The sequence below is a fragment of the Rattus norvegicus genome, chromosome 6 (genome assembly GCF_036323735.1).
Source record: "Rattus norvegicus strain BN/NHsdMcwi chromosome 6, GRCr8, whole genome shotgun sequence".
NCBI classification, from domain to species: domain Eukaryota; kingdom Metazoa; phylum Chordata; class Mammalia; order Rodentia; family Muridae; genus Rattus; species Rattus norvegicus.
Window position 1 is genome coordinate 110535114 of NC_086024.1, and position 22911 is coordinate 110558024.

The following is a 22911-nucleotide window of genomic DNA, read 5'->3' on the forward strand; positions in this document are numbered from 1 at the left end:
TCTATCTCTGTGTGTATCTCTGTGTGTGTCTCTGTGTATATCTCTGTGTGTATATCTGTGTCTGTGTGTCTGTGTGTGTGTCTCTGTGTCTGTGTATGTGTCTCTGTGTGTATGTGTGTCTGTCTGTGTGTGTGCATGTGTGTGTGTCTGTGTGCATGTGTCTCTGTGTGTGTGTGTCTCTGTGTGTGTCTGTGTCTGTGTGTCTGTGTGTGTGTCTATCTCTGTGTATCTCTGTGTGTGTCTCTGTGTGTGTCTCTGTGTATATCTCTGTGTGTGTATCTGTGTCTGTGTGTCTGTGTGTGTGTGTCTCTGTGTGTGTGCATGTGCGCGTGCGTCATGACACATATGGAGTGCAGAGGACAACTTACAGGAGTCAGTTCTCTCCTTCTACCTCACAGGTCCAGGGATCACACAGCTCAGACAGCCATGTTTGGCAGCAGGCGACATTCCCACCCTGAACCAACTCACTGTTTCCAGTCTTTGCTTTTAAAGCAGGATTTCCCTGTGTTGTCCAAGTTAGTTTCCAGTTTATTGTCTCTCCTGACTCTTTTTTTTTTTTTTTTTTTGGTTCTTTTTTTCGGAGCTGGGGAACGAACCCAGGGCCTTGTGCTTCCTAGGCAAGTGCTCTACCACTGAGCTAAATCCCCAACCCCTCTCCTGACTCTTGAAAGTTGATATTACAGGCTTAAGTTACCTTGCCTAGTTGTATTAATTTACTTTTCAAAAACGTAAATAAATTGGAAGCTGCAGAGATGGACCAGTGGTCAAGAGCACTTGCTGCCCTTCCAGAAGACTCAGGTTCGATTCTCCGTTCCCAGCACCTACAAGGCAGCTCCCAAGGGTCTAATTGCTCTGGTCTCTAAGGGCATCAGACGTATCCATGGTAAACAGACATACACATAAAATAAATAACCATAAGACTTGCCCATATTAAAGCTCACAAATCAGAGCCAGGCTGTGCTAGAAGACTCCTCACCTCATCCTTCTCTTTCTACTCTTTCCTGAATGCAATGGGCACTGCCATCCTGGGAAGCCTCTCCAAGCACTAGTCAGATTCTGTCCCTCCTTGCTCACATCTGCGAGAGTTTCCATCTAGCTCCAAGATGTACTCGGGGCTTCCTGTGACTCCCAAGAACTTCCTTCACTGCCCTTCCTAATTTTCCTCCCTTATTGACCTCACCCACCCAACTTCAGCTCCTGATCATAACAAGCATCTCTTACCCTGGAGCCCCTACCCTGCAGCTGCCCCCTTCTAGAATCGTCTTCTTTAGAAATCTGACTAGCTCTTCTCTTTCTGAGTGTGTGTCCTGAAATGCTTTTCTTCCGAGTCTGAGACCGTCTCCCTCTCCCATTCTCTTCTCTCTATCTCCCTTTGTCTCTCTGTGTCTCTGTCTGTCTGTCTGTCTGTCTGTCTCTTTCTCTCTGTCTCTGTGTCTCTCTGTCTCTGTCTCTCTCTCTGTGTCTCTGTGTCTCTCTGTCTCTGTGTCTCTCTGTCTCTCTCTGTCTCTCTCTCTCTCTGTCTCTCTCTGTCTCTCTCTCTCTCTCTCTCTCTGTCTCTCTCTCTCCCTCTCTCCCTTCTCTACCCTAAACCAATAGCATGGCCTGTACTCTACTCGCATCTTTCTCTGTGCCTGTTTCTTTTCCCCTCTGGACAGGGGCTTTTGTTCACTGCTGTACCCAAAATGCCAAGCACAGCATATGTCACACAGGATCACTCAAGAAATGTTGTCGAGGGGATGCGTGGATGAGTGGGCTCTAAAGCTTAAGAAGAAATAACGAGGGAATGCAATTGAGGAGGGCCATGGAGAAGGTGGCTCTGGACAGAGACAAGATAGGAAGGAATGCCCGGTATAAAGTAAGGGGGAGCATGGCATCTGCTGACCAGACAGAAGGCACGAAGTCACTGACTGACATTAGCACCACTTCCTGAAAGAGTCAAACCCTTCTTCACAAGCTCTAAGCGAAGCTCCCGGATTTTCTTCTTAACTTGATAATGGGTTATCTTCCAGGCACAGAGCAAACCCCATATGTAACTTAGAAGCGTTCCCACAGTCCGTCATCCTGGCTTGAAGTAGGATCATACTTCCCCACCCCTTTGCAAGTTGGGCTGAGTCATAGAACTTGCTTTGAAGTGCTCAGGGATGAAGCATGTGGTAATTTAGGGTGGGAACTTCAAAAGCCAGTGGATAATTCATCTTTCTCCTTCCTCCCACCAGAGTGAGCTTAGGAGCAGACAGCCTAGATCTCTGGGAAATAGCAGTGTGTAAGATCTCTTTCCTCCGAGCATGACCTGCGTTGGATATGATTTGTGAGTGACAGAGAAGGTTTTATTGTACTGAACAACCGGATGGAGATTGTGCACTAGAAAGATGCCTTTGATTTTCATGGCCCTTGCTGTTTTTATGAAGTAAGAGATTTCTGCACACAAAGAGCTGTCTTATAAGTATGCCCATCGCAGCTTTCTTAATAGTGTCATAGGAGATAGATAATGTTATTCGAAACAACCCACACCAGATGGTGTTTAAGGTTTTGTTTATTTTTATTTTATGTGTATGAGTGTTTTGCCTGCATGTATTTAAGGGCACCACATACGCACCTGGGAGCAACAAAGAGGCCTCCGATTCCCTCGATGTGGAGTTACAGAGGGCTGGGAGCTGATGTTTGGGTGGGTGCTGAGCAACCAGTGTTCCTAACCACTGAGCCATCTCTCCAGTCTCCAGATTAAGTATGGCGAAATAAACCACCGTGGATCTCGCTTTCATCTGGGTCTTAAGCTAAGAAGATTTGGGAGGACTTCCCACCTCTGGCTTCTTCTCTGTCTTCACCTGGGGATGACAATGGGTAAGAGAGGGGTCTTTTATCATGAAACATCCTCATAAAATCTATGACAAGAGGCTGGACCTGCTTTGTCTGAAGAGGTTGAAGGCGATGTTTGTTTGTCCTGTATGTGACCTACACGGGGACAGAGGAGGATGGGCCACAGTCGTTCTGCCAGGATTGAGCAGGGTTCTGGTGGAGAGGGTAGAAAAAGGAAAAGGTAGGCTTGGGGAATAATTGTTGTCTGCAGCCTTAACATGAATAAGATGAATTTTGCTGCTTGCTCTTTGGATTTTGGAAGAAATCGTGGTAGACCGGAGGGAAGATTTTTGGAGGAGAATATTGAAAGAAGATATCACCGCCAATTATGTGGAACAAGAGGCATTTGCTGCTGCTTAAGCAAGGGAGAGCAGTACTGGCGAGGCACAGCGTCTCCGAAGAGTAGAGTATCCCCCTTCCCCCCATGGGGTAACTCCCAGCAGATGTCTGAAAGCCTGCCTAGTACCAAAGCACATATAAGCACCGTGACACCACCATGGTAGAACTGCAGTGACTAACGGGGAGGGTAGCACATACAGCGTGGATACACTGAAGAAAGGGACGGTGCACATCTCGGGTGGGGTAGTGCATGACAGCCAGGGATTTCATCACACTACCAAGAACAGCCTAAATTAAGGGTTGTTTATTTCTGAAATTTTCCACTTTATATTTTGCAATTCTAAGTAACAGAAACTCCGGAAAGTGAAAATATAGATGGACTATTTATTGTAGGGGGTTTGGGGAGAGGACAGTGTTCAGGAAGGAGCCAACTTTAACCGCCTGTTCTTTGACCCCAGGGGCTCGGCCAGTGGAGTAGGCTGTTGCTAAGTGTTATTGTCAGAGGCATGAGGCTGTTACAAACCAAGTGTGAGTATTTGGAGCCTCAGTACTGGACCAAGTGGCCATGTTAATCAGGTTTATAATCTGTCCTAAGAGATACCTGTTATCATAGCCACACGATGATTAGGCTTTCTTAAGGGTATTAGGTTTTATATCCTCATGGGGAAGCAAAGTGAGGAGCAGAAAAGTCTCCATTCCTAGAAACATGGAGTCACAGTGAAGCACTGTGGATCTTTTTCTTTTTGAAACAGAGTCTCCCTATGTTGTCCTGGCTATCTTGGAACTCACCTTGTAGATCAGGCTGACTCACACTCACAGAGATCCTCCTGTCTCTGTCTCTCTAGTGCTGGGATTACAGGCGTGAGCCACCACATCCCTGTCACTGTGTGACTTCAGTGGAGTTTATTTCCACTAGCCAGGGCTTCTCTCTCAAGAAGGAGCCAAGGACACCCAGGGCCCCCTAGATATTCTGACATGAGAAGGGTTCTCAGGATTCCTCAGCTTTCTGTGGGATGAGAGGTTGTGTTTCCAGGTTTTCTGGAAGCACTGTTCTAGGATTTAAGAAGTTCTAGCTGTGTCCCGCCCCATCTACCAAATGTGAACTCCATAACCCCACAGCCCTGGCCCTGATGAACGGGGGAGGGAGGCAGGACACTACATGTGAATCCCAGCCTGCTGGGCCTGGCTCTGCTTCTTCAGGCTGTGGCTTCGATGTCTGTGTGGCAGCCAGCCGTAGCCAGCTGTCAGTTTCTGACCCTCCAAGACGCTGGGGAAAGAATTTCTGGAGCTGATCTCACCCCTCTGGGACTTCTAGCAAGTGAGAAGAGTCCACAGGCTTCAGGGACCCTCTGATGGTGCTGAGAAATGGGCTAACCCCATAGGGGGTTTACCTCAGGCTACACCTCAGATCCCTGCTGGGCTACCATGCTTCTTACCACTATCAATGTGGGCTCAGAAGTCTGAGGATCCTGTTACTTCAGTGGCCTTATGGTGTTGGGTGGCCCTGGCTGAGGCATGAAAGGGTAGGGCCACAAAAATGGGAGCAGGGAAAGACAAAGCATGGGTCTCCTGCACTGAACAGCTTTACAGAGGGGCCATACAGTGTCTCACCTGCCATCCAGGTGACATCCCATAATCTAATTCAATGAGGATGCCTTGACCCCTTCCCAGCCTGCTGGCCATCTGATGTTTTCCATGGCAACAGGGACCAGAAACACCATCTTTTTGGCCCGGAGTCTTTGAGGTGGGGCCTCATTTACCTCAGTCCAAAGTCATGGGAGGGGGCCTTCGGGCTTCCCTCAGGAAAGGGAGGGGCTCGGCTTCTCCAGAAAAACAGCTGTTAAGATTTGTTACTGACAGACAGCCATCTTTCCACACCAAGACTTGGCCCTGCCACTGCCCCGTCTGGAGCCTTGATTTCCCACCCGAGTTTGTGGGAAGGCCTTTTCTGTTGACCCACCCAGGCACACCTCACAGATGGTTTGGCTAGCTCCTCCAGAGGGAGCACAGTTCTCTCCTCCTCCTATGGAGGAGGTGCTGTCTGGAGGAACAAGAAGCATCAGCTTCAGGTCTGGATTCCATCCCATCGCCGTCCTTCCTGGGAAATTTGAAAATTCTGGTTCACTCAATTTACATAGCTTTTGACAACCCAAGCCTCAGAGTCTGTATTTGTATAACAAGGGGGGGGGGGAGGGGATTCCATCCCATCTCAGTCTTTCCTGGGAAATTTGAAAATTCTGGTTCACTCAATTTACATAGCTTTTGACAACCCAAGCCTCAGAGTTTGTATCTGTATAACAAGGAGGGGGAAATTCATAATTTTTTTTAAGGCCTGTGTAGCGTTTGTTTGTTTAAAAATATCAGTGACTCCCGCCTCACCAGCCCCAGAACTACTTGAGAATGGATGCTGTCAAACCATGACTTTCCCAAGTCCATCAACAGTTCATCACAAGTGGGGCTGAAGGTGGGGGAGGGGGAGTGGGAGTGGGAGGGGGAGGGGCGATTTGCTTTTTCTTTCTTGTTTGTTTGTATTGTTTTATTTGTTGAAATAGGGTATGACTATGTTGTCCAGGCTGGTCTTGAACTCACAATACTCCTGCCTCATCCTCCTTAGTGTTCATGCCACCACATCTGATCCATGATGTGCCTGTTCTTTAAGGAACAACTTAAGTGTCACCAGTTCTCCCTCCCCTCCAATTATAATCTTATTCCTTTGACTAAAATTTTCCCCTAGTACTGAGAACTGGACTTGGACGTTCTGTGTGCCAGACAAGTGTCCTACCCCTGAGTATACCCTCAGTCCTTTAAACAAATATTAATATGACTATAGTGTTAATGTAAATATAATTTTAATAAATATTCTTTAAGTTTTAAAAAATGGAATTTTTATTTTATGTGTAAGCCTGAGTGCACCATATGCATATCTGGTGCCCAGGGAAGCCAGAAGATGGCAAGTAATTCCCTAGAGCTGGAGGTAAGGATGGCTGTGAGTCCCCGTGTGGATGCTGAATTCTATCAGGAATAGCAAGTGCTCTTAACTACCGAGCCAGCTCTTCAACAAAGATTCTTTAACAACGATTCTAAGGGCAGAGACCGTATCTCACCTTCCTCTCTGTGACCCTGCTGGGCTTAGCCTCTGTGTGGTACCTGGTTGAGTAGACTCTCGAATCCCACTAGCATACAGGGGAGCACAGCACTGTGTTCCCAAAGCCCTTCTTTCATGATCCAAGTTGTTCTTCATCATTGAAGGTTCCTTGACAAAACTCCCAACAACTCTTCCTCTACTCCCAGCAACACTCCTCAATTGCTTTCTCTCTGTAACTCCTAGGTAGCTCCTAGCTTAGCCTCTCGGCTATGACCTCTCTCTGGCCTCCTAAATTCTTTCAGAATGGAATTCCCTTTCGCATGTGGGGAAGTAGGAGGGCATTTGCTCAGACATCTTGTTCTGTCACCAGTCCATCTACTCCAAAACACCTGTTCCTAGCACTCAGCTGATGCTCAGGAGGCAGTAGGAGAGACAACACAAGCAGGAAGGCCCTACGTCTCTTTGTACCCTGTCCCTCTTACTAGAACCACCTATCCTAATTGTGTCCAGTGTTTTCCAAGAAACAGGTAGAGTGATCTTTCACAATGGTACCCAGTCATAGCTGGGCAGCTGATGGTAGTGGTGCACATTTTTAATCCCAGCACTCAAGAGGTAGAGCAGCCTGATCTCTGTGAGTTCAAGGCCAGCCTGGTCTACAGAGTGAATTCCAAAACAGTCGGGACTGTGTAGAGAGACCTTGCATCCAAAAGGAAAAAAAAAAAAAAGGTATGCAGTGTTGTTTTCTTCTATGGCTTGACACCCTTCAGTGGTTTCCTGTCACATTATACCAAACTTCAGACTCCCTACCCTGCCTTCAGGGTGAAGGTCTGGCTCTTGAAGACTTCCTCTCTTCCTCCTTCACCCATTCACCCATCATGCTCCAGCCATCTTGGACTCTTTCCTAACCTCGTTGGTGACATCCTCAGTTTGGAGCACCCTTGTCTCTGATCTTTATATGACCATAATGTCATAACTGCTGTGAATGTCCCCTCCATAGTGAGGCTTCCTGTGGCCTGGTCTACAGCATCTCCCTCAAACACTGTCCCCTTTGCCCTTTCTGTGTTTCTGTCCTGTTACTGTTACAGAACAAACTGCTCTAAAACAATCTGCTGTTGTGGAGTCTCCTGATTCCAGCAGTTAGGAAGGGAAGCAGGACGTGGTGGGAACAGCTTGTCTTTGCTTTGTGAGTCTGGGCCCTCAGTGGAGTCTTATAAACGCCTTTCTAATTTTTCTTTCTTTCTTTCTTTTTTCTTTCTTTCTTTCTTTTTTTTTTTTTTAAAAAAAGGTTTGTTTAGGGACTGGAGAGATAGCTCATCTGTTAAGAGCACTGGCTGCTCTTTCATAGGACCCAGGTTCAATTCCCAGCATCCACATGGCAGCCCACAACTGCCTGTAAGTCCAGTTCCAGGGAATCTTGCATGGGCACACAGATATAAATGCAGGCAAAACACCAACGCATATAAAAATAATTTTTTAAAATTTTGTTTTGTCTTTCATGTATGGATGCTTTGATTATATGCCTGTCTTCCTTCCTTCCTTCCCTCCTTCCTTCCTTCCCTCCTTCCTTCCTTCCTTCCTTCCTTCCTTCCTTCCTTCCTTCCTTCCTTCCTTCCTTCCTTCTTGCCTGGTGCTTGCAGAGATGAGAAGATGGACCAGAACATGAGTCCCCTGCAAGAGCAACAAGTGCCCTTTCCTGTTCAATCTGCCCTATAACCTTCCTTGCAATTATGTGCATATGTGTGGGTCTGTTCACTCCAGTGCCTTGTATCCTTGTGGCCTGGAATTTCAGGCAGTAGTGAGCCACCCAAGGTGGGTTTTAGGACTTGAACTCAGGTCCTGTGCAAGAGCAGAATATGGTCTTAACCACCGAGCCCTTTATCCACCGTCCTGAGCATCCGCCGAGATGGCCATGATGGATGGAGACAGAGGAGCTTGGGGTCAGCTGGCCGTTTCCCTCTGCTCCCCATCTCTATGGTCAGTCTGAGCTTCCTTCTACATGGTGGCCTCAAGATGGCTAACGCCATAAGAGCGCAGAGTTCCAAGAAACTGAGGTGGAATACCAATGGCCTTGGAAACTGGGATAAGAATCACTGTCTGGGTCAAAGCAGAGCAGAGAGGGCAGAGGGAGGGAGCTGAAGTGTCCCCCCCGGTGGATGTTCCACAGCTGCACTTTGGAGAGGCACAACCCTTCCTCCCTTCTTTCCTTCCTTCCTTCCTTCCATTTAATTTTGACAGAATCTTACTGTGTGGCTCAGGTTGACATTGAACTCTCGATTCTCCTACCTTGGTTTCCAGAGTGCCAGAATTACAGGTGTGTTCTACCTGACCAGCTTCAACTGGCCTTCAACTTTAAATTGAAAACTTCAAATTTAAATATTTATTATTTCTACTGTTGTTATTATCATCATAAGTGTGTGCACATGCATGATGTATATGTATATGTGTGTGGCACATGTGCCACAGAACACACGTGTGGAGGCTCCAAGACAACTTAGTGGGATTAGTTAATTCTCTCCACTCTTTTGTGGGTTCCAAGGATTGAACTCAGGTCACCAAGTTCGGTGGCTTGAATAGGAGTGGCCCCCATAGACTCATGTATTTGAATGTTTGGCTCACAGGAAGTGGCACTATTAGGAGGTGTGGCCTTGTTGGAGGAAGTGTGTCCCATGGAGGTGGGTTTTCAGGTCTCAGTTATGCTCGAGCCATGCCCAGTGAGACAGTTTCCTGCCACCTGCAGATCAAGATGCAGAACTTTCAGCCCTTTCTCCAGAACCATGTCTGCCTGCCTGCTGCTATGGTGATAATGAACTAGACATCTGACACTGTAAACCAGCCCCAATTAAATATTTTATTTCATAAGAGTTGCCATGGTCATGTCTTCACAGCAGTAGAAACCCTAAGACACCACATTTTCAAGATAAGCAACTTTACTTGATGAGCCATCTTGCTAACCCCTCTTAAAGTATCTCTCTGTCTCTGCTCCCCACCTTTTATCTATCTATCTATCTATCTATCTATCTATCTATCTATCTATCTATCTATCATCTATCTATCTATCATCTATCTATCTATCTATCATCTATATCTGTCTATCATCTATCTATCATCTGTCTATCTATCATCTATCAATCTATCATCTATCTATCTATCTATCATCTGTCTATCATCTATCTATCTATCATCTATCTATCCATCTATCTATCTATCTGTCTATCTATCATCTATCTATCTATCTATCATCTATCATCTGTCTATCATTTATCTATCTATCTATCATCTATATCTGTCTATCATTTATCTATCATCTGTCTATCTATCTATCATCTATCAATCTATCATCTATCTATCTATCTATCATCTATATCTGTCTATCATCTATCTACCTATCATCTATATCTGTCTATCATTTATCTATCATCTGTCTATCTATCTATCATCTATCAATCTATCATCTATCTATCTATCATCTATCTATCATCTGTCTATCATCTATCTATCTATCATCTATCTATCCATCTATCTATCTGTCTATCTATCTATCATCTATCATCTGTCTATCATCTATCTATCTATCATCTACCATCTGTCTATCATTTATCTATCATCTGTCTATCTATCTATCATCTATCAATCTATCATCTATTTATCTATCATCTATCTATCTATCTATCTATCTATCTATCTATCTATCTATCTATCTATCTGAGTATGAATCTTTTGCCCATGTATGTTTGTGTACTGCATGGGTGCCAGGTCCCTGAAAAAACCAGAAGAGGGTGTTAGATTTCCTCGAACTGGAGTTACAGACAGTTGTGAGTTGTTGAGTGTGGTGCTGGGACTCGGGTCCTCTGGGAGAGCAGCCTGTGTGCTCTTAACTGCTGTACCATCTCACCAGATTCCTCCCCATCCCCTTCAAGTCCCTAATGAGTCTCTTAGGTAAGTGTTTCTGGCTCCAAATTGTTTCTTGCTTTAGAATCTTGGGTGCTCAAGAGCCCCCCTTTTCCTTAGCTTTGAGTCCAGTCATCAATTTGAGCAATTAAAACGAGTCCCTGTAGCCTCTAACACACAACTCTCTGTGGAAGGAGAGCCCAGGGAAGGGAATGCATGCTGCTTTCCCCAGGCTGCTCAGAGCCTATGACTCAATGGTATTCCACCAATGAGTGACAAGCCCATTACACAGGTCCCTGGGGGACCCAGGTGACCCGAAAGGACCAGCAGTTTGGTCAAATGTATCATCACCATGTTCCTTCCCTAATTGTTCCTGCAGTGAACACCCTGGCCAAGGACAAGGGTTTCTTCTTCTAACCCAGGAACTACCCCGCTCTCTGTCTAGGTTACTGCAGAGGTTGCTGGCCTGGCTGGGACCTGATGCTCTGGGTGGGGTTGGGGTCCTCAGGGCCCATCCAGAGGCCTGAGGGGGAGAGGGGAGGCTGCTTCCCTCAGAGAATGAAGCCAAAGACAATGTCTTTGAACAGCTGCAGCTGAAGAGAGAAGTAAGAAGGTCATTTCTTTAGCTGCTGAGTCCTCTGGGGCCAGCCCACACCCTCTCTGATCCCGAGCCAGGAACACATGCTGACCGAACCCCGGACTCTCCTCCAGGGCCCCAAGCCTCCATGAATAGAGAAGTGGAAGGCAGCTGCCTGCTTAGAGCCCCTCTGCCCTGTTCATCATCATGGTCTCCACTCAAAGCTATAGCAGTGCTTCTCAACCTGTGGGTTACGGCCATCGGAAAGCACTTAGGGTGCACTAACACCACTCGGTAGCAAAATTATAGCTATGAAGTAGCAATGAAAATGACTTTCCATGGAACTGGATTCGAGGGTCGCAGCATTGGGAAGGTTAAGAACCACTAGCCTATAGGCAAGCTCCTTTCTGTCCCTGAGCTCTTGTGTGTTTCAATGTCGAGAGATACAGTAGGGCTCTTCCACCAGCGAGCACACACCACAAAAATGTACCCACACCACCTCACGGGTCAGGAGCAGCTAGGTGTCTGCTAGAAAATGGTTTGGACTCAAAGAAGGAATACATCCCTCCCCACCCCCGAAAGGAAGGTGAAGAAGTTGAGGGGCAGAAGGAAGAAGTTGGCCACAGATCCAGGTATTCAGAGGCCCAAGTCGTAAGAGGACATCATGCTTCAGCAAGCCTAGGACAGTGTGTCCTAGGGACTGAGGACCCTGGGAAACCCATTTATTGGCTACCCAGAGTCTGTGCTCCAGGCTGGGTGTGGTTGGCCTTGGGTTAGAAAAACAAGGCCCTGTTCTTGTGTTTGATGGGGCTTAGAGGAGCGTAGAGGAGGCTCGAGCCAGATCTGTCCCCAACTTTTAGAGTTGAGACTATATGTTTGGGGCAGGGTGTCCTCCGGAGCTATTCCTGAAATAGTTTCTGTGGAGACAGTCTCTGAAGACCATCCAGGGCCACTGAGACAGTAGCAGGTTTCTTTTACCAGCGTCAAAGCTGGAGAGGTCTATCCAAGCGTGAATGCAGGGAAACTCAGCGTCACTTGGCAAATCTGGGATAAGGTTGGCCTAACTCTCAGCCCAGTGCTCCCTTATCCCTGCATCGCACATTCTGCTTTCTCTGGCCTCAGTTTCCCCAGCTGTCAAAGGGGAACATATATGATGTCACCCATGACATGTCCCCTCACAACCTGAGAAGGCTTTCTGAGATGAGGAATCGAAGCCTGGCTCTGCCTCTACCACACCCTCTTATCTGCCTTGCCTCCACGTTCTGCTTGCCCCCTACGGCTCTGGAAGACATATATCCTAGACATGTTGGTTCCAGACTAGAATGCTTTATTCAAGAGAATCTGGCTTGGCAGTTAGACAGTCCCGGAAGAGACAACTGGTGGGCTGCAAGGGCCCTCCAGGAATTGGTTCGCTTTTCATAGCTGTGCACATGGCCCAGACTTGCAGTGGTCAAAGTCCATGGGCTAGTACTCCTCATGCAGCCTGCCCTCTGTTCAGCCCCGGGCCACTCTGCCTGTGTCCCAGAGAGGGGACAGCTTGGTGGTGCTTTGCAAAGGGTGAAGCGTGAACTTCTAGGCTGACAGGCAAAGCCCACAGGCGAGCTCTGTCCTCCAGAGCCAAATATCCCGTCCTGATCTCCAGGATACAGTAGACTGGGTCCCCTCCACATGTCTTCAATGCAGCCAGGGCCGGAGCTGCTGTCTGGGTGGAACAGAGGACCAAGGCAGGCTCTGGGTCTCCTCTTTTCTTCTCCAGTTCCCTGGAGACCCAGGGCCTCTGGGGTGTGGCTTATCCCTAGTACGGCCATGTCCGTGTCTTGCTTCTTCCCAAGCCGAAGGAAGCTCCCACGGAACCGTGGCTGGCTTCTTCCTTTCTCTCACGTTCTGTTTTAAGGCACTGAATTCCTGAGGGTCTTGTCCTTCCATGCCCCTTATCTTGGAGGGAGCAAGTCATTCAGCAGGGACGAGTTGGCTAATAAATAGAGGGTAGGTACCAGCAGGGAGGGTTCTGAGAGGGTGACGGTAATAAATATATGAGCTGGGTGTGGGTCTCTCCTCTGAGTGGCTGGTTACCTCCGGGAAACAGCATCACCTGCCAGAGAACAAACACAGACGAGTCAGGGAGAACAGGGTGCTGTGGAGGACGAGGTCCCCTCCTACAGAGAGGGCTGGGCCCAGAGGGACAAGAAACAACAGGAAGAAACAGCACCCCGGGAAGCCTGCTCATACTCAGACCAGGAAGCACGCATCTCCCTTGCCAAGCACCTGCTTAGGTGCCCAGTTTTGTGCCAGGCACTGTCTCCTTCGCCCTTCGCAACACCCCACAGGAGTGTTTCTCTTTCACAGAGGCAGAGCTCAGGCCCAGAGAAATTAAGAAACTTGCCTGAGATCACACAGTCGTTCAGTAGCAGAGACATCTGAAACCAATCTGGCATTCCGTAACAGTGACTCTAGTTACCCATCCCAAGACAGCAATCTTCAGACAGACTTGGCGGGAGTGGTTTTGTTGTTCGTACTTTTTTTTTTTTACTAGGTGTTTTGTGGCGCTGAGGGTTGAGCTCGGGTCTTACACATGGTAAGCCAGCTCCCTACCGCTGCGCTACATCCCCACTCCAAGGCAAAAAAAAGGGGGGGGGGTGTTTTTAAAGGAATCAGTCCTCAGCCTCCTCGGACATTTGATTAAACTTTGGGTGAGGGAGCGCCAGAGGCAGCTGTCCTCGCTACACCTGCTCTTCCCCCTTGAGAAGGATTAGGTGTTCCAAACCCAGCTTTTGCTAATATGATTTTCAAAGGTAAAGAAGAGCCCAGCAGTGGTGGCGCACGCCGTTAGTCCCGCGCTCAGGAGGCTGAGGCAGGTGAATCTCTGTGAGGCCAGCCTGGTCTACAGAGTGAGCTCCAAAACAGCCAGGGCCTCACACAGACTAATCCTGTCTCGACAAACCAAAATAAATAAATAATTTTAGAAATTAGAAAGAAGGGAAGAAAGAGAAAAGGTTCACAGTGGCATGTGAGGCAGGATTGCTGTGAGTTTAAAACCAGCTTGGACTACATAGCATCCTATCTAAAAGAAAAAAAAAAACAAAACAAAACAAAGAAAAACCCCAAATGTTCAAGGCAAGGCCAACCTAAAATTAAGCAGGAGCCCCAGGAGCTGTTGAAATTCTTTCAGGCGATACCTGAACAAGACCCCTGAAGACCCGTATCTGAGGGACGGCATAGTGGCACTTGATCTACGTGTGTGGAACCTTCAGCTCTGGCTCCCTTGGTTCCCAAGTAGGAGGGTTCCTTCCCTGATCCCTGTCTTCCAGCTCCACCAGTTAGTTACTCTGTAACCTGGGACTCCAGCCTGCTGCCCCCCAAGGTGAAGCAAGGATGGGCATGGAAGGGAGAGAGGAGGGGGAGGGAAGGATCCAAAGACAGAGGAAGACACTGGCCTGGGAATTTGAGAGCAGCACACTGCACCTGCCCCCGGGATGCCTAGAAGTGGCCAACTATGTAGCAAAAGGCATACCCTGGAAGAACAGGGCAGGGGGTTGTCACTCAGGTGCCTGGCACTCAGCAGTGCTTGGTGACGACCTGCAATAGCCCATTGCTTGCTGTATTCCCAGCCCCATCGATTTACAAGGAACGTGATTTGCTTAAGGCCACAAAGAGATAAGGGACAAAAACTAAATTCCCTCAATGCACCTTAGACCTTACAAGACATGGATTCCCTGTTCTTGCCCCAAGACCTCATCCCAGCTTTGCCTCACACCCCTCTCTGGCCATTGCTTCGTGCTGCCAGGGCAGCTCCCCCACCCACCCCTTAGGCTCAGCATACTCACAGGTGGGGTTCCTCAGTCTGTGGGGTTTTGCTTTGCTTCCTCTTCCCCTTGGTTTTCCTCCTGCAATAAGTCAAGCATCAGTACATGGGGCTCCTGGTGCTAAGACAGCGACTGGCAGGTCCGACAATCTCCCCGAGCAGTACACTTACCTTTCTGCCTTTGTCGTCTCCAGAATAGGCCTAGGGAAACAGAAAGATGCAGGGGAGAAGGGTAAATGGATGTTTCCTGCTAACACCCACTTCCCCCAGAGTTCCTAGGTCCTGGTAACGCGGTTGCTCCAGCGCCACTAGGGGGCAGCACGGAGCTGGTGAAGAAGCTGTGGCAGGGGCGCCGGGGCTTGCGCTAACATTACCCTAGGTCCGGGCAATCCCGAGAGGTCCAAGTTTGCCCCTGGGGCTTTTCATCACATGTTTCTGCTCGCCCTAGCCTCTTGGCATCAAACCTGGGATCTTTTGACTCTGCTCTCTGCTATTTTACCTTTTCCCTGTTCAGTTTCCCGTTCCTTCTGGGGTGCCTTCTGGGAGTCCCACAAGAGAGTAAATGATGAACAAGACTGTAGACAGGGCAATAGTGACTACCAGCTACCGCCTGGGCTTAGCCCCGCCCCACCGTGGCAACAGCAGGGAGCCTGCTTCACAGTCTCCAGGCATGTCCCAGCTCTGCCTTCTGGGGCCGTGGCTCTTGGCCCAGAAGTAAAAAGAAAGGTGTCCCTGTTGCCTGGCCTGCTGGAAAGAGATCTCTTCAAGAGTTCCCAAGAACAGGGTTCCAGGCAGGAGGGGCCGCACGGGCCCTGAATGTATGTTGTCCTAAGCTGGCCCACTTTCCCTACTTCTAAGCAGATGGGCAAGTTGAAGTAAAGGTGATATAGAGGTGAAGGTCACTGGGGGAGGGGGCAAGGAGGGAGTCCTGGCTGAACTGTTGGTGTCTGGCTGGAAGTGAACAGGTTGAGTCAAGGCCTCTAATACTGGCATAGTAGAGAGGGCCTGGAGCCAGGGCTCAGGTTCAAAGAGGGCAGCTAGAGTCCTAGGCAGAGCCGGGCAGTGTAGCTAACTGTGGCTATGGAGACTTGGTGACTGCCAAGAAAGGCAGCAGGAGTGAGACAGGCCAGATCCAAATCTAGAACCCTCTTCCACGCTGGCTAGTGCAGCGAAACACAGAGCTGCACAGAGCCTGGCTCGCCTGCCTCATCTGTGCAATCTGTGGCCACAAACGCGCGGCCGACCTTGCTCTCTTGCTTACCACTGTATCCCAGGCACTTAGGCCAGGGTGTGGCATGAGTGAGCATTGAGTAAACACAAGTGGAAGGTGGTCCTCTCCCCCTTCTTCCCGCTCCAGTCTAGGCTCCCGACCTCTAATCTGGTGCCTTGTCCATGACACAGAGAAGCACCAAACCTCTCATGTTTCCTGGACCTGGATGGCACTCTGGGCTGCTGTTCCTAGCAACAAGTGGGCCAAGAGCCCGAGGAACAGACAGCAAGGCTAAGTGTTAGCCAGAGCTCCCAGGGACCGTTAGCAGTGTGCTGCAACTCTAAAGACACCGCCATACCTCCTTTATCTGTCCCTTTCCTTCTACAAGGGTTTTGTGCTGTATTCTTCTTGATCCAGTTTGCCCACACCCACCCCCAATGGGCAGGCAGTGTGGTCCAGAATCAAGCACAGTAATACCTTCGTCTATAGAAACCAGTTCCAAGGACCTGTGGCAGTTGTGTGACAAGTGCCGGGGCTCTGCAAATCTAGGAGAGACTTCCTTTTCTACTGTGATATCTTGGCAGCTGTGTTCCAGCTGCTGGGGCCAGCTCCTCAGGGTGAGTTGGCTCGCAGGGAGTATTAAATGAAAAGCATCTCCCCGGGACCACTTGCTTAGGGAAACAAATGCAGCCTGCCGCAGGCTGGCAGCCTTCCTTTTCCCAGGGGCCTGGCGAAGATCTGCTAAGGCCCAGGATCTAAGTGCACAGGGTCTGTCCCTGCTGCCCACCTAGGACTTACCTGCATTCGCAGAGCACATCCTGAGAGAATGTCATCTCCACGTAGGAATGTGGATCCCGATTGGGGGGAATCTTTAAGATCTGCGGGGGAATAGAAAGTTCATACCCAGTAAGGAGCCAGTGAGGAGCTCAGAGTTGGGATGGGGGCTCAAGAAGGCTGTTCTGGAGTAAGGGACCCTGGCTTGGAGTTTGGTTCCCATTGTAGGTCCCTGGCCTGCCTCTGTCCCTATCTGGGTAATTTCTAGAGGTTCTGTGGGCATCTGGATATGGTGGGCTATGGGCAGGCGGTGACGTGTGGGGAGACCTTCCTTACCTGCATAGTGATGTTGGCTGTCTTTAGCGCCACACAGTGCAGACCCTCGTCACCACAGCAGCCACTACAGCGACTCAGAAGGACACATGACGGACTGAATATATGAGACACTTCATTAGGGTGTTCATCTGCAATGTACACCAGCTTCTCCATTGGCCGGCAGTAGCTGCGGCCCCACACTTCATTGAAAGGCACCACTACGGGAAGACAGAAGGGCCAGGTCAAGTCAGCAGGGATGTCCCAGGCTTGGCTCTCGGGTTCAGTTCACACAAAGTTCACTTCTTCCATAAAACCCCTGGCCCTATCTGGGTCCCTCTGCTCTGAAGTATTGCTGCCTTCACTCTGAGATGCCTTAGCTGCTGCTGGCCTCTCAGCTCTTCGGGGCTCAGATTCCAATGGAGCAGAAACTCTCAAGGTCCCAGCTTCTCAATCTGTCTTTCTCGCTGGTTCCAAGTCTTCCTTAGAGCTTTGACGACTATGCTGTGGTCACTCCTCAAGCTTGTGGGTCTTTCTCCACCTGACCTAGTGCTTCCTGAGCCTTGGAGAACTTGCTGGAAACAGTATACCAGGAAGCATATAGTATACAGTATACTAGCCTTCCCTTGGCCTCTGCCGCAACCCCATTATGGCTTCCTTGTGTCCTGCCCCACTCAGTGTAACTCCCCTTCAGCCAAGAGCATGCCCCATCCATATGGTCCAGCCTCGTGTCTATGGGGTCCCATCACGCTTGAGGGAGCCAAGACATATCAGTATTGACTGCACTTTTGCAGTCTGGATCTGCATGGTCCAGGGAGACTGCATGCCTACACACTCAGCCCCCACTCCTCCCTGAAGGCTTCTCCAGCTATCCCCCAGGAGTGGTGCTCCTTTCTGGAGCATAGCTTGGGTCCCCGGCTCAATCCTCCATCTCTAGTGCTTCTTATCTCTGCTGGAGCCAAAGTGAGGCTCTGGGAGCACAGGAGCTGACCCCAGTAAACACAGGCCAAGTGACTCCTGACAGATGAGGTGACAATTGGCCCAGGATTACCAGGAACATTCCCGATCCCTGTGACAGCCTGGTAGTGGTAGTGGAATCTCTGGGGGACTGCTCTGAAATCCCCCCAAAGGCACTGTTCCTTCAGGGGGTAGCCTGGTACCAGGGACTCCAACACAGGCTCTCAGGGAGCAGCTGACACCAGACCATCTGGCTTCAGTTCCTATACTGGCTGAATGACCTTGGCGAGGTCACTTAGCCACTCCAGGTATATCGGTTTCCTGCCCTTCGGAGAGAGAGGCAGGCCGGGAATAGATGGTTGCTAAGGTCACCTATGCCCTGACAGACTGTCTGTGATTCAGTGCCCTGTAGCCCCAGCCCTGGTCAGCCTTGAGACCATGCCTGGGTCAGCCTGTACCACATCTAACGACCATCCTCAGCTCATGGAAGACTTGGGACCTGGGTTTCCTACAAGTCTTTTCACCTTAACAGAGAGCTGTGGACTTCCCTAGCAGATCCTCACTTCCATGGTCCTTCCTAAGAGGCAGAGGGGGCCAAAGTCCATCTCACAGATCCTGTGAGGATATGTGTCTCCGGGTAATCTCAGAAGAAAAATAAACTTCAGACATAGCAGAGGCCCTTGGGAAAGGCTGCAAACTGGTGGAAAATACCCAAGAGGCGGTTCATCCATGTGGAGCTGGCGGAGCGGCCTCAGAGGCAATAAACCGTACTTGTCTAGGCGTCTGGTGTTTCATCCCATCCTGCTCTGCTTTGAAGGTACTTGGGTTAGACCAGGGGCTGCAGGGGGATGTGGAGACCCTCTGACACTACTTTTCTAGGCCACTGGACACTCTCCCTGGATCCAAGTGGGAAAAGCCAGGCAGGGAAAGCCTGCTTTTGCAACATGGGTCAGAGGCCACCTCCCTTTCCCCAGTGTCGAGAGCTTCGTGTTTAGTCTGAAGCCTTCTTGAACATCAAACCACTACTAACATTTAATCTCTGCCGTGGAAACATAAATAAGGGAGAGGAGCAGTCAGCTACAAAGTATCACAGAAAGGCTTAGCTGCTAGGGAGGGGCAGCAGTGAAGGGGGCCTAGCCCCCCGACCAGCACCCAATCTCCTATCCCACATCCTAAACATCTTGGATTCCACGACCCTCCCCAAATCCCGAGACCCGTTTTTTTTAGCATCCTAGGAAGGCAAAGAAAGAGCTGAGCTGATGTCTGGAAATAGGGAAGTTGATCCCTGGAGCTGCCCTGTCTGGGTGAAGAGGAGAAATAAAAGCAGGTAAAGGGTGAGGTGAGATCTCTGGTTCCCTGATGCAGGAAACGTTCCTTAGGACAGCACTGTGCCCTGTTCCTTCAAAGAGAACTTCCACTAACCTCAAACTTCTTCTGGGTAGGAAACGGGTGGTGAGAGGCCTGGGAAGTTGCTCCTGCTAGAACTGGTCCTTCCTCTGAGGGCCTCTGTGGGGGCCAGAATGGGTTCCTCAGCTACCTGTCTAGCCCTGTGAGTGAGCTGTCATCTGTCCTCAGCTGCATGCTACACAGCATGGAAGAACCCCAAGAAGAAGACTGTTTTATCCTGATGGAAAGCTTCTGGAAAGGCCTGTGCAGTAGCCACTGGCTACCAGCTGGGGCCTAGCTGGTGTCCTCCTCACTGGCAAGGCACGCAGCCAGCCTGCCACAAGTGATACTTTCCTCAGGCCTCTTCAGCTCCTGTGCAGCCGGGAGGCCTGGAGCTGAGTTTGCCGGCTTTGCCGGATACACTGAAGACTGCATAGAGCTTTGACTGCTTTCTGGGGCTCGCCTCCCCTTCCCCCTCCCTCCCCAAGCCTCATGTACATCATCTGTGACACACGGGGACCTTCCTCCTTCACAGTCTATGGTCAGGCCAAGTAACAGAGCATGCCCATCCCTAGATCTGAGAACAGTAGTAAAAAATTGATGCCCACGGCTGTACCACACTGCCTCTGACTCTGGTGTTGGCAGGAGCGGATGGTAATACCAGATTTGAATAGCTGGTGTTTCCTCATCCACACCGCAGGCCCGCTTGCCTGTTAGGATTACGGGTGAGCTGACCTACATTCTGAATGTATACCTCCAAGTTTTCTCACCCAGGATCTTGGGAAGTAATATACATTCACGTTTCTTCCAAGGACTCAGGATCTCACAATGTTAGAAAAGAGTCTTTGATTTCAAGAACTTAGTTGAGCTCTCCCATTTTACAGATGAAAAAACAGAGGCTGAGACATCTTTGAAAGCTGGTGCCTGCTCTACATACAAAAGTCCTCAATAATGGATATGGTGTAGGGGTGGGAGATACGACCCTCCTCAGATCCGGGGGAGCATAACACTGTGCCAGTTCCGGAGGGCTCAGAAAACGGGCAAGTTCCTAAAGCTGAGGCAGCTACCTCTCTACCCAGTGGTAGAAGCCCAGTGGTCTGGGCTTCAGATGTGAGAGCAGGCAGAAGAGGGGCTGCTCCCAGGGGGCTGGTGAATAGACAAGAGAGCAGGCAGTTCCCAGCCCCAAAAAGCAATCCAGCTATTATCTGTGCCTATGAGGACACTGCTACAAGTACATCCTTCCTCTCTCCCGTGCTGTCAGAAACCTCGAAATGGTATGTGGCCATCATCCACGTCTCTGAGAAGCAGGAAGGGAGAAGGAGAAAGGGCCTGGAATGATCTCCCTCCCTGCCTTCGGCGCGCTCCTCTCTTTGGCAAAGGTCCCACTGCCCTTTGAAGATTATGTCTTGACACAACCCAGGGCAGAGAGTGAAAGGGCCAGGGAGGGTGTGACAGAGCCCGCCTGTTTGTAATCAATGGAAAGGCCTGGTCAGCGCTGCACAGCTCCACCAGGGTTGGAATGGTAGGGAGGACTCTTCGTCCTGACCAAGCCCCTTGACTGCTTTCCTATGATATCCAGCTCCCAGACTCCAGTCTGGCCTCTGGCACTCAACACAAATCCTGTTCACCAAGACTCCATCTGCACCTTACTGCATGCTGGGCAGGGGCCCTCAGCCAGCTGGAAGAACCCTAGCCATCACGTCCTGCGCTTTCTGTGTGCTTGGTGACCCTAACCCATGACTGCACCTCTCTAGGCTGCGGGGTCACAAGAGGTGAACTCTTGGGCTTCAGCCATGATATCTAGCTTACAGACCCTCTCCAGCTTGCTATCGGCCTGTTCCCACCCTTCAGACCAATCCCTTCTCCTCTGCTGGGGCTCAAGAGGAAAGAAGAGAGGGGCTCAGCTTGCATAGCTGGCCTGGTTGGCTTACCTTCCATTTCTGTTGAGTTGTTCCCAGCAGACAGGGCCCCCTGCGGTGGACACAAAGGTGGAGCTGTGAGGAGGGAGCATCTTCTTGGGGCTCAGCTCTTTGAGCCCACCCTGAGCTCCTTCCTCCCCATCTGCCGCTAAAAACCACCTGACTCTCTGGCCTCAGTTTCTTCAGTTGGAAAAGGGTAGGAGGAGGTTTCTGGGGTTCCAGAGTGCTTGTAATCCTGTGGGGTCTCTCTTCTACCCAGCCCCCAGGCCAGCCCTGCTGGGCCTACTACAGCCCGCCTTGGCTGGGTGCCAGAGCCCAGGGGGAGGTGATCAGCTGGTGGGAGCTCAGGGGCTGGAGAAGGCGGCGCCAGGAGCTGGTGTTGCCTGCCAGTAACGTTACACCTCGAGCGAACACTGCAGCAAGCAGGATGATGGCCTGGCTGCTCGGCAAGGGGGACTGTACAACCCACCCACTCCTGGGCTGGGGCTGAGGGCTCTCAGGGCAGTGGGCAGTGCAGCGGGCAGTGCAGCAGGAAGGGAATGCATTGGCTTTGTCAGGATTTTGCTGCCCAATCTGGCTCGCAGCCAGACTCACCCAGCTCCTGGGAAAAGGGCCCTGCTCGCTTCCCCAGGCCCTGCACTCAGGACCTTCTGACACCCACCAGGAGGAAGGGCATGGCGGGATCCCTTGTCCTATCTGAAGCCCACCCAAGAGCCCCCTGCTCAACTGGAGCAGTGGTGGGGGAAGGGCCTCATCTCCCCACCACAAGCTTCTTTAGCTACAGCTCCTTCCCCACTAGGCCAGGTCAGAGGTCCTGGGGGCGCCTGGTTGGTCATGGGGCCACAACCCTGACCACAGGGCCAGGGAACTGAGTAGGATTAGTGGAAGGATGGTTTTTGCAAAGCCACTAGGGCTCCAGGGGCCAGACAGGAAACCTCCTTCATTCCCTGTGGCTTCCCTGCCCCCACTAAGACAGCCCCCAGGAATTGGGGACAGCCCAGCCAGAGGTCTCCTCCCTGAGGTCCAGCCCAGCCCCTGGGAAATATGTGGGCATCCTAGCAGAAGCTGCTCTCTAAAGTGAGTCTGTAATTTAAGACCATAGCCCCTGTTTCTATGGCTGGGATGAGATGGTCAAGAGGAAGCCAGGCCAGGTTCTTACCTGGGAGTGCACAGCCAACCCAGCTAGGACCTGCAAGAAGCAAGTGAACAGCTTCATGGCCAGCATCTTCTCAGACGTCCAGAGCCAAGGTCCTTCAAGGCAAAATCACCATGCCCGTCCTCCTAGGAGGAGACGCTGATAGGGGAGGAGATGGGTGTCCCGTTCACTGCTGTCCTGAGTCTCTGCAGTCTGCCTGAGCATCCACTGGAAGCCGGGAAAGTCCGGAGCTCACAGGTAGGGCTGTGGCTGAGGAAACTAGTGAGGAGCGTCCCGGTGAGTTGGAGAGATGTGAAAGGGTCTCAGGTGTCCAATGACCCTAGCTCCTCTCGTGGGTGAGCAGAAGTCTGAAGACGCAGTTTCCTTCTCAGACTGCAGCTTCCCTATGAACTGAAGCTAGTCGGCCGCTGGTTTTCAAGGCTGTGCATGGGGCGGGGCTGCAGCCTGCCCCGCCCACTGAGCCCGAGGCCCCAGGAGCAGCTCGGAGCGCTGAGAGCTCGGTTGGCGGTGAGACCTGAGTGCGCGTGACCCCCGCAGGGCGCCGAAGGGGCGCTGCGGGTGCAGATCTCTAGGCCCCTGGAAGCTAGGCGTTAGCTTGCCCCGGGGTCAGCCCGCAGCGACGGCCAAGATTGCACCTGGCTCTTCTAGAG

General features: G+C 50.5%; 1 protein-coding gene across 1 annotated transcript; it reads right to left on the bottom strand.

The window, feature by feature from the left end:
* Positions 1-12051: 12051 nt before the first annotated feature.
* Positions 12052-22634, bottom strand: Pgf (placental growth factor). Its single transcript, NM_053595.2, has 7 exons — positions 22265-22634; positions 21118-21157; positions 16868-17064; positions 16556-16635; positions 14719-14748; positions 14570-14629; positions 12052-12837 (listed from the first exon to the last, which is right to left on the bottom strand). The coding sequence occupies exons 1-7, from the start codon at positions 22328-22330 to the stop codon at positions 12834-12836; spliced, it is 477 nt and encodes a 158-aa protein (NP_446047.1). The 5' UTR covers positions 22331-22634; the 3' UTR covers positions 12052-12833.
* Positions 22635-22911: the final 277 nt, after the last annotated feature.